At 33.7% G+C, this 12,489-nt stretch overlaps 1 protein-coding gene across 1 annotated transcript in view; it reads right to left on the bottom strand.

Moving 5' to 3' along the window:
* Positions 1 to 762, bottom strand: part of LOC117180253 (nose resistant to fluoxetine protein 6-like) — a 109,603-nt gene extending 108,841 nt beyond the window's left edge. The window contains exon 1 of the mRNA XM_033372651.1: positions 245 to 762. Within this exon, the coding sequence (XP_033228542.1) occupies positions 245 to 614 (370 nt within the window). The 5' untranslated portion in view covers positions 615 to 762. The remainder of the gene's footprint in view (positions 1 to 244) is intronic.
* Positions 763 to 12,489: the final 11,727 nt, after the last annotated feature.

The raw sequence follows: 12,489 nt of genomic DNA, 5'->3' as shown, positions 1-12,489 counted from the left end.
GTAACATTCATTATAATTTTCGTATTAATATTAGTTCTATCCCACCACTAATTTTTGGATTTTCTGTCATCTCAGTCTTAATTTATTTATAATCTTCTGACTTAATGTGTTATAAATACAGTGGTTAGTTTTCACTCGTAAGTGCTATACTTATTCAAATTCAGCAAATTAATGTTGTTTCAATCAAAAAAAGAAATGAAGGTATATTTACTTAAAAGCGAAAAATAAATTAATTTTGACTTACTTCTCAGAGCCCAATTTTCATTATTTAAAACACCCGTCAAATATGCTGAAACATCCTCCTCGCATTTTTCGGTAATATTGGGATTTTCCGAAGTCCTGGAGTTCCAAAAACGCACCACACTTTTTGGATTCCATATTTCGAGAATTTCATCTACATCGAGTGTGTCTAATTTAAATTTCTTAAAAAAAAATTGTCCACTTTCCTTAACTACTGATTGGTTTGTAGGATTATCATAATTAGTTTTATTTGTTTCACTATTGTTCACTGATAAAATATCCAGAGTTGAAAATTGTGTTGTCCTTTGTGTCGCAGAACACAACACCGTATAAAATAATAAAAATAGAGACACCAACTTTGCACTTTGGTCCATTTTTAAGTCGCAAATTAAACTCCAAATATCATTGTTTGATTCATGAGAAAATATTTTTTTCTTACTTAATGATTTTATTGTTTTGTATCTGAGGGTTTAATTATTTTTGAAATAGAGTATTCCTTAAACAATTAATTAAATTAATTATTTACTTGAATTTTAGTAACGCGTTACTTTTTTACAATTATTCCATAGATTAAAGAAACAGAATTTATAAAATAAAATTGCCAACAATAGAAAGAAATTATTTTCGAAAATTTCTAATTCTGATTATAGGTAAATCGGAATGTATCATTTACTCGAGGCAATGCGTTGTTGCTGTGAACACACTGTGGTCATTCGATTAATGCATGTTCAGATATATTGTGACCCACGCCTCGGCTCCCTCTCCATCGTACAACGATCGAAATCTGCTTTAGGCATAGAGCCATAAATATCTACCCATGTAAGCTCACTTACTTTCGAGAGTATTATGTTCAACATCCTTATTACAGGCTGCTTAGGCTGCAGTTGCTACTCAGTTTTTTCGGTGATTCTATCCATCATTTTACTGGCACGCCTGCCAATCTTGCATAAATCTTAAATGCAGAAACACGGAAGAATGCACATGAGAAAATATATGTCTTCGTCACGAGAATTTCTCACGGATCTCATTTGATATTGCCCGTATTCTGAAAATAATAACTTGATAACAATATTTTCAAATAAGTTTAAATACTATTTTGCACCATCAAAAAGTATCTTTTTTTAATTTTTCGCGGACAAATGAGGAAATGTTGATAGAACGGAACACCGGAAGTAGTGCTTAGTTAATCAAAATGTTCAAACACGCCAGGATTGGCTGGAACAGTTTTTTTCGGGTGTCACATACCAAGGTCACGGAGGTCTTTGTATAGGATTTCGATACTTTTTTTAAAATAAGTACTTTTGTCTCAGAAATGAATTAATCAGCAATTTTTAGTATAAAGAAACCGTCCAAATTTGCGATCTCTAGATGTTAACGGATCTAATTACGTTTCGGCACTCACAGGATCCAAAAAAGATCAAATTTTCTCGGCATTTACCTATCTGTTTGTCCATAGGGGTCTGTTTTTCGGTTTGGTTACCTAAATATTGTAGTCACGCTACTTTTAAAGGATTTGACATATTCAATCAGCCCTTAATATACACTTTCTTAGTGTAACGAAATGAAAGTTCAGTTCGTTCACCAGATACTTCCGACCGATTTAAAAAAAGTTTCTGGCAGCCGACATTTTTAAATTTGTCAAGAAATGAAAAAACTACTTTTCTGATAGATTAACAAATTTCAATTAACATTTTTACCTATATTGGAATATTTTTAAAACTCACCGAAATTAATATTTTTCAATATCTTTTTCGAACAGACTACAAATTTTGCTAGAGTTCACTTGGAAACGAAGTCTAGTCATTTTTTAAAAAACCTTTCAAAACATAATCTCTAAGAAAGTCATCCTGTGTACTTGTACATTCTCACTCATAAGAGTGTAATGGAATCGTCTAAATTTGTTTATCTCTGTATTTAAATGATCTTTACGTTTCGGCTCTCGCCAAATTTTCATCGCAGTTTCTAGTACGTAACAAAAATACTTGCGAAATTTTTCAATTAGATTTTTAATTTTGTTGAGAAATTAAAAAGGTATATGACTTACGAAATTCTGAACTTTTGCTAAAAATAGAGAAAAATATTTTTTAATCGGTTATAAAATTTTAATTGAAACTTTCACTAGATATCTAATATATTTCGAAAATATCCCAATGAAAGTTATCGATTAGATCAAAAGTAGAAAATGTAGATCATTTGCAAAATATATATATATATATATATATATATATATATACACGGAGAGAACTGGTAGAGTATATGCTACTATTCGCGTTTAGTAAGCTGATTTATAGTAATAGTAACTACTCGTTGATTCAAGAACACTAAACAGCGTTGTGTTGATTCTACTGAACAGAAGACTACGAAGGCTGACTATCTGTTCAGTAAAATCGACTGCATAGCCCTCTGATGGTCCTTAATTGTAAGTATAAAGTTAACCTCTCTGATCCGCTGGCCGGCGCCGATTTGAAAATTTAGACAAAAGTTTTGAAACAAATATGAATTAGTATTATTCAGTAATATAAAATATCTTATTTTCATACTTTTGGTGTAAACCAAAAAATCAATTTTCAGACCATTTAATTCTAATTTACAATAAATTTTAATTTTTAATTTTAATTTTAGTTTCATTTTTAATTTTAATTTTACTTTCAAAAAGTGACTTTTAAATTAAAAAGTTTTATGAAAATGCAGACATTCAATTTTTGAAACAAATATGTATAATACATTTAGCAATATAAAATACCTTATTTTAATATTTTAGTTGTAAACCAAAAAATTAGAAAAATTCAGACCTAATACATCTAATTTGTATGTGCTTAAAAATCCATTCCTAGTTTTTCAAGCTGCTGACAACTAGTCTCGATAGGTGAATGGTTAGGGTCCTTGATTAGCGTGCGATAGGTTATGCGTTCGAATCACCCTCGTTGCGTGCGAAATTTTAATTGTTAATAAAGTGTTAAAAATACGATTTACCAATTAATCATATGTAGATGCACGTATATCTTGAAAAAAATCATGTACTTTGTGTAATTATAAATTTTTAAGGATTCTTTTTTATAATTTTAAGTGCAATTTAACTAATCACTGAAGAGTAGCATCTACTGCGCACGCAGTCGCATGTACGATTCTTGTTCAGTAGATCGCACTCATCTTCGGTATGTTCTACTGAACAGGAATTGTACGTGCGACTGCCTGCGTAGTAGAAGCTACTCTTCAGTGACTAGTAGAGTCGACTCAACACGCGTTCAGTAGATTCTACCCATAATTTACTATTCCGTTTAGTGGCTCTAACCCTTGCAAGGGTAGGAGCCACTGAACTTTTTTCTCCGTGTATATATTGTAAACTATATTGTAAGCTATTCATGCATCTTATGATTCTAAACCCTATTCTAGGGATAATTTCTAAGAATAATATAAAGAAAATATAATTCCCTCAGGATTTTATACGAGATTCTGCTCCTAATATTTATTTAATTGATTGTATAAATGGTGCACACTTTGGTGATACGCGTCGTAGGACAGACAAAAAGAATCTCAAATTCTCATTTAAACTCAACTTGTTTAACTCAAATTGCTAATAATTAAGAAATACGAAATATAAAATACCCGTAGGTAACGCTCAAGAAAATAAAATTCGAATCTTCAGATCTAAATCTGCCAAAGTTTATATTAGTTAAGCTCCTATGGCTTCTTCTTAATAGAGGTAACAATGTTAATAATGTTTTTATTGTACAATCCGGTAAACAGGGGCCGTATTAGGCTAACGACCTTTAGCGCAGGTAAGAGAAAAGGGTCCCTAGCATAGGGGAGTGCGGGCGTAACACGTGCCTCGACACTTGTCAGTTGTTGCTCCTAAGGCACTCTGTGCGTAGGAGAGAGAGAGAGAATCGGGAGAATTAACCTCTAGGCTATAAATGCCTTTAGAATTTTGAGATCTCGAGTCCCTTAAGAAATTTAAGACTAGTCGTGAGCTTCGCTAACAATTACTGCTTGATACCCACCGACCAGACAGAGAGAAAACAGTCTCCCTGTTGCTCCTGAATACCAAGAGTGATTGCCAGATGGCTGAAGTATTTTTTCTCGAATAACGTTGACCAAGAACCAAGGAGTCCTTGACGTTGCTCGGATATTCGAAAGGAAACAAACAAGTGCGTTAGCTTTAACTAGCTTTTAGAAAATGGTCAGAATTAGGACCGAAGAAATTAGGAACAAATTTATGGGCTCTTTGCCACGAGAAATCTCTCAAATATTTACCGCGTTTTATTCTCAAAGAAAAATGTATCTAGATTTCGCATTGAATCTCGAATGATCGTAAACATTCAGCAAGTACTCTTTTGGACAGTTATAAGGAAGAGTCTTCCTTAGCTTTCTACTAGGAGTAAGAATCGAATTAGAAGACTTAGAATATTTCTATAAGAACAAAATTGGAGAAATTTTCTAAGATACTTCTCTTTTCAAAAAGGGGATGGTTGGAAGGCAGGCTAAGGAGAAAAACAGTCCTCCAGATCTCCCTTCAGGTTCACCCCTTCCGATCTTCCCTTTTCAGCTGCAAGATCAAGAAGGATGTTTTGGTGTCCTGCAACGCCTTTTATACTCTGGCCCTGACTCTCCCTCTCTGGGTCACGCAGTTCTCGGTTTCGTGGGAGTCCTTTAGAGTCTGCGCTTTAGAATATCTCCCTTACGATGCTTACACTTCGAAGGATTGCCAGGGAGATATTCCTGTTGCCTATTTTTAGGGAGTTCTTGGAACTCGCAGCTTACAATATATATCTCGCTTTGCGCTCTATCATGCGTTTACCCCGTGCTACGCGCTCGATCTTTGCACTTGAAAATTTATGCGCAGGCATTTTTCAATTAAATGTCAACACACGACAACTGTAATTTGGTGATTGTAAATTCTCGTTTGTAAAACTCATTTGGCGTTAACGAACACATTCTCATCACATGTCTCGTACCTTTAGTTTAAGATACTGAAAGAGTATACTAAAGGCCAATCTATTCTGTCAATTATTTCTAAAGTTACCGTGCTAACAAAACTAAACATCTACCGACAGACCCACAGACTCAGAGGGTTTTTTAATTCAGAGGGATATTAAACGTGGACATTTGAAAAAAACTGTGGGGGGGGGGGTTAAATTGTACACAAATATAATACTTTCTCGGAATTGAACCTAAACTCTCTATTTTCAAGCGCCGTGCGTGGACCTGCATATATGCGATGTTGAACCTCGCAGTAGAGCTCGCGTTAGAGTATCAAGTCCAATATTATATAATAGAAACAAAATGGAGGCACATGCGCGGTCACACAGCGGGAATACAAAATGGTGGAAGTTTAGATGATCCAAAAATAATCGAAAATGTTAGTATTTAAATGTAAAAATGGGTAAGTGTCAAATTTACTTTTTAGTGCCTTCACTCGCATTTAATTCGCCGGCTTGAAAAGAGATCAAAAGTTCCTAGTCCAGTCATCTGGTACTTTTATATGGCAATTTCTGGGGCATTCATTTTTTGTCTTTTGAGTACTTCATTTAGGGGTGCATAATATGGGGTCAGGTTCTGTAAACATGATTTCGTTCCAGAATATAAAAATTTTTTTGGGTAAAGGTGCAAAATATTACATTCCATTGGATTGGTGCTTTCCTGTGCATTTGAGAGGTAAAAGTGTTCTTACAAAAATTAAAGTAGAAAAAATTCTGCGTAAAACTAAAACAAAACTTTTTTCTATCATCTATAGTCTTGGAGTTACGGCCTTTCAAAAAACCCCGATTTTTTCCAATTTTTTGCCAAAAATCACATGTTTTTTTTTTTGTTTCTCTGTAGCTCCGATCCTGATGACCAGATCTAAAAATGGTCAACAGATGAATTAAAGTGGATATAAAAATCTTTAATTAAAAAAAACATTGTCCTAATTATAATAGATAGCGAGTTAGCACCTGCCAAAGGTTACCCATTTCAATCTGAATTTACTGGTAAATGCCCAGAGTTCAATTTTTTGTAAATAGCTTGTTTCGGCATTGTCACAGAAGAACGTTCCTAGAGAATGAATACTAGAAGATTGATTCTGCGTAAGTTGAAAAAAAGAAAATGTTCCTACTCCCAATAGGTGATGAGTAATGATCTTCCAAATATGCCTATTTTGGGGCCTTCTTTCACCTGGCAACCTGGCAAACTGTCGACCGCCCAGTCTTAGTATGACCTAATCTGTATAAAGTTACTGATCTCTGTTAATTTTACAACCAAAACATTTCTGCACTTTCTGCACTTTAATCTTACATATTTTCAGACACGTTCAATTTACGTTCAATTCACATTTTGTAAGACCACTTCTTTTAAGATATAGTAGGTATATGTACAGGTATTTGTATTACACAAAAACGTTGCTTTTTGAACACTCTAAAACATTGTCATAACAACTTTTTGAATGTTTTAGAAAAATCGAGTATTCACATTTTGATCCCACACAAATCATTGAAAAATCAAAAATTCAATGTTGCGGTCAAACTATATAGATACGAGAAAAGATAAATTCATCAAAATTATGCATTCAAAAGATATCTACAAATTTCTGATAAATTACTTGTGAATAGGACGCACAGTTTTTGTTTTATTTGTAAAAAACAACATTAAACATAGAAAAATTAAATTTTTAGGTAAACGACACAAGCTTCGAAAAAAATAAACAGACACAATTTGTTCACTAGAAAAAGAGCTACAAACTTTTTCTTAATCATTTTTGACAGGATGCGTAATTTTTGTTCAAATCGTACAAAATCACATTGAAAATAAACAAATTAAATTTATGGAAAAACAAAAAAAGTTTCAATGAAATTCATAATAACAAAATTGTTTCTCTATATAGGATGGACGCTTTTTTAGTATAAAAACAAGACAATGAAAATACGTATGTTCCAATATAACAATGCATAAATATTATAAAATGTAATAATATAAATTTATTGAAATGATACATTGTTCAGGGTAGCTGAGAATAAAATTTATTGCAAATAAGGAAAAAATATTAAAGGAATAATAAATAAAATTTTTACTTTATTTTGTAATATCTGAACTAGCGACAAATATATATGTAATAGGGCATGTCAAAAAAATAGTTGTTTGCTTGAAGTTCTAATAGCAATGGAAACTTTCTTTTGGAGTGAAAAATATTCCACTAAGTTTCATAAAAGAAATCCTTCTGTTTCCGCATTGTAGATGTTGGATGTCAATTCTAATTTTTGCAATTAATAAATGAATCGGCACACATTTTAAACGAAAAATATAAAATAGTACAATGTGTACCTACGGCGTCAGGAAGGAAAAATAGCCTTACACCCTTGATACACACTCCACTTTTTGTCCGAACCTCCTTGAAAACAGGCATGTGAAGCATATAAAGGATGTTTGGTATTCTTGAAAATTTAAAATTATAAGTAAAAGGAAGAAATATTATACTTAGCAAAAGGGAGACTGTGGGGTCCAGCGATGCAATTTTTGAAACTATAAATATAATTTTGAAGTGATAACTTCTTCTGACACGGTATGAAGTCACAAAACCGGTTCGCGGTAATGGTAAAGCTTCCACGCTTCTTCTTCTCTGTCTCTCCTTCACTTCTCCCACTGACTGAATCTTTCAAACTCTCTCTCTCTCTCTCTCGTTATCTCCATCTCCCATCTTATCTCTCTCTCTCTCGCTCTCTTTCTCTCAATCCTTCGCTCTCACGCTTACACTGAGACTTTGACAGTATTAGCAGTGTATTTTAGAGTGAAACTTCCATTGGAACGGGAGTGAATTTGAAAAAACGGTCGACCGAGCAACCGAACGACCCCAACACCGGCAGAGTCTGGATAAAAAAATCTCTCCGTCTCTCTCTTACTTTCCCCTTTCATCTTTCTGTCATCCTTTTCCTCTTCCATCTTTTCCCCTTTCTCATGTTCCCCTTCCATTTTCCTTTTCCACATTCCCCTTTATTAATTCCCCTTTCCCTTTTCGTAATTTCTCCTTTCAATTTCCCCTTTATTACTTTCGGATGGGGTTCCGAATAGCGTAAACCGCTGATTCTTTTGAGGCTACGTATGCTTATGTATTTTGATGCGCTGATTATGAAAATGATAGTGAAAATTGGCGACTAGTCGGTATCAGCGCGTCAAAATACAGAGATATACATAATATGAATTAAATCGTCGCCAATTTTCACTATCATTTTTGTAATCAGCGCATCAAAATACATAAGTATACGGAGCCTCAAAAGAATCAGCGGTTTACGCTATTCGGAACTCCATCCAATGCAAAATAAAGAACAAATTGTATTTATCATGATTATTTTTATATTTGTTTCTTATTTTGCTTAAAATTGTATTCTAAGCTGCGTTTAAACATGTATCATTTAAATAAATTTATATCATTGCAATTCATAATATGCATAAAAATTGAATAATACTAATTCTTATTTCCTTGTTTTTATCATTTATTTTTATTTTTAATCTTATTCTTTACGATTAAATAAAAAATACTGTGCGTCTGTATAGGGTCTTATACAGGAAAATATATATGGTCCTATATAGGATCCTGTGTCCTCTTTCGTCTTTTCTGTCCTTTTTCCTTTTTTGTCTGTTAATTTTAGTTTGTACGTTGTGTCATTTTCAAATAAATTCAATATGTTTAATTTGAATGTTAATTCGTACGTCTAAAGCAAAAACTACGTGTCTTATAAAAAATTAGAGCTCTTTTTTGGATGAACAAGTTTTATCTAATTCCGGCGCACAATTTTAGCTTATTCATTTTTTTCATATCTTGCATAGTTTGACAAAAAAAATGGAACTTTTGGATTTTTCATTATTTTTGGTCCAATCAAATTTGGAAATTTTAACTATTCGACCAAATTAAAAAAGTTGTTATCATAAGCTTGTAGGGCTTTTAAAAAGCAACGTTTTTCTTTTCGTGGCTTTTTTTCATATCGTAACTTGTTTAATTTAAAATGTTCATTTTATTTATTTTTTTATTTTTAAAGTGCTCTAACTCTGGTAATTTTGTTTTTACAGAAAAAAATTTATAGGGATAAATTGTTTGAGTTTCTGAGTACTATGAATAATTGTACATAGAATTTTGAAATCTTGAAAAAATGTAATTTCAAAAATTTTTTGGTACGACCAAATTTTGAATTTTCAACTTTTTAAGAAAAATCAAAAAGGTGTTTAAACAATCTTGTGGGCATTAAGAAAAATTTTTCTTCTCTTGACAATTTTCTTACCATGCGGTATTTGGCTTAAAATGTTGATTTTCGTGTGTTTTTTGAAATTTTGTAAATGCTATAATTGTGGTAAATTGTGGTTTTATAAAAAAAGTCATACGAATAAATTGTTCGTTCGATTGAATACTATGAATATCCGTACAGACAAATTTTGAATTTAAAAAAAGTGGTCTCAAACATTTTCCAAATACACTCACTTTTTGAATTTTCACCCAAAATGTCTGGCTAACAAACTTGACCTTTATTTTAGGACACCAAAAGAGTATACCAAAGGCCAATCCAATCTGTCAATTCTTCCGAAAGTTATCGTGCTAACAAAATAAAAATCTACAGACTCATAGACAGACACATTCGTAAAAACCTGCTTTTCGGATTCAGGGGGCCGCAAAACGTGGACATTCGACAAAAATGAGGGAGGCAAAACATGACTCGGGACTTTCAAAACGGGAAATACTGCAAGGAGATTTTTCTGAGATCCTGATTTGACTTCTGAAATTACTGGTGATAGCAAACTGTTGATTCGTAATTTCAGCATGATTTTGCAAGAAATAGCTTCAGCAGAGGTAACTGATAACTTTAAAAACAACAATGCCGAAAAACAGCGAAGCTTTACATTACCCTCTACAGTTGATATTATGTGCCAGTAACAGTTCACAAAATCCTTCCTCACGGTGCCAAAAGTATCGAATCATTTGTTCTTCCTATTGCAGAAGTAACCAAGGAAGCTCAAAAAGCGACTAATAAAATTTTAAAACGTATCCTAGAATTGAACACTTGAAAATGGAGAAGAGAAGCTAGTAATAAAGATCTTGGGCGCAAAATGTTAATTACCACTGATCGATAAGTAGTGTATCATTGACCAAAGAGGAAGTAAAATGTCATAATAACACAGCCACACAAAAAAAAGGGTGCGGATCTGGTAACAAGACACACGTATTCCTATGGATTTTGGGGCGCTGAATTCAAATTCGGTATCAAAAATCACCCATCACGTCATAGTTGAGCCATAACCTCAAAAAATGACAAAAACTCATGCACTGAGGCAAATAAATTTCAAAATAATGCCAGCGATGCAAATTTTCACTTCAAAAACATGTCGACAACTGTGAAGGATCAACCCTTGCCTGATATCAACTTATTTAACATAACTTTACCCAACAGAACCTGACCTCACCTAACCTGAATCAACAGAAATTTATTGAACTACACGTAAAGCTCTGTAAGTATATTTTCCCAGTAGAAAATGTGTGCTACATTGAATGGGTCAACTCGAGCCTAACCTATAAATAAATCTAACCTAACCTAACCTAACCTCACGAAACACAATTATCCTGATTGTGTTGTTCCGTTGTGTTTGCGTTACCATTTCATTTAGCTTCGGCTTAACCTGCATAGAGGTTTAACCTATCCTAACCTAAAAAAACCTGACCTAACCTAACCGATTACGCTGGAAACCTTGTTCTTGCGTACTTTCATATTTTGACATTAATAGCAGTAAAAGTCTGGAGTTTCGTAACCGCTTGTTGCTAGCATTATTCGTCTGTGTCTATAACCAGGGCACCTCCACGTGGTGAGGTTGGGCAACGAATCCACATTGGCTGAGTCCCTGGGTAAACGGCGTTCATGCCGTAATGGCAGACACAGGTAAAAAGTGTATTACGATGCAGGGTAAAACCCCAGTATCGGCGTCTGGTCAGGGTGGAAAAGCGGGCTCTCCGAAGTCGTCATCATGCAAGATTGTGTTGTCCCGTTGTGTTTGCGGTACCGTTTCATTCGGCTTCGGCTTAACCTACATAGAGGTTTAACGTATCCTAACCTAACAGAACCTAACCTAACCTAACCTAGGCGAATGAAATTCAATCACACGTGTAGCTATGTAAGCGTACGGTTCTCAGTCTTAAATGTGTGCTGTATTTAATAGGTTAACTCGATCTTAACCTACAAATGAATCTAGCTTAACAGAACCTAACGAAATTTTGCTTAACGCAACACAACTTAACTCAAGTGTTCCCGTTGTAACACAATAAAATTCATTTCATTGTACTACAGGTGGTTAAAAATTTAGACGCACATTACTCATTTGAAGAAACTTAGAACTACAAGTAAAATTGACCCCATTTCAATTAACCTAACAATGTTTGTATCAATTAAAATGTAGAACTGTAACTTGAACATGCAAATGAATAAGAGTTTTATTCAAAATTTTTTTCTCTCTGCTTTTCTTAAACTTAAGGGATATATTTATACTATCTTTCGTGTTTACATTTTATCTTGCTTTTTATCGTAATTAAATTGATTTATAGACCTGCTGTAACGTGTCCTTTTTTCTTCGAAGGAACGATGCAAAGGGTTACGCTTAGGTTTACGACCTACATTCGTTTCCCTTTTCAACATCCCTGATATCGTATACCCTGATATCGTTATTCCATCACTTTTATGTCTTGATGAAAACGTTCCCCTCGTTCTTCGCTGAAATCACCAACATTTTCTGGAAACTTATCCAGATGGAAATCTAGAAAGTGAAGTTTTAAATTCATCAAGCAGCCTAACTTTTTGTAGTTTCTTATCATTTTCGCAACAATATTCTCGTAGTCTGGACTCTTTTTGTTACCGAGCAAATTTGAGTTTACTGCTTTAAAACTTTCCCAAGCGTCCATTTCAATTTTCGTCATGTGGCTCACGAAATTAGTATCTTTTGTCAATATTCGAATCTGTGGTCCATCAAAGACTCCTTTTTTCAATTTCGCGTCTGAAACATTAGGGAGTTTAAGGGATATATACTTATAGCATTGTCCATCTTTGTCTAACGCCTTGACAAATTGCTTCATGAGCCCAAGCTTTATGTGGAGGGGTAGCAGTAAAAATTTTTCTTGATCAACGAGGATTTGGTTGATGATATTGCGAGAACCAGGTTTGAATGAATCTCTTAAAAGCCAATGTTTTTTGCTGTAATGATTGGCTCGATCTCTGCTATTCCACAGGCATATAAAGCATGGCTCTCTCG

This window comes from Belonocnema kinseyi, chromosome 9, assembly GCF_010883055.1.
Source record: "Belonocnema kinseyi isolate 2016_QV_RU_SX_M_011 chromosome 9, B_treatae_v1, whole genome shotgun sequence".
Taxonomy (NCBI): domain Eukaryota; kingdom Metazoa; phylum Arthropoda; class Insecta; order Hymenoptera; family Cynipidae; genus Belonocnema; species Belonocnema kinseyi.
The sequence above is the reverse complement of the archived record's forward strand: the minus strand, read 5'-3'. Positions and strand labels throughout refer to the sequence as shown.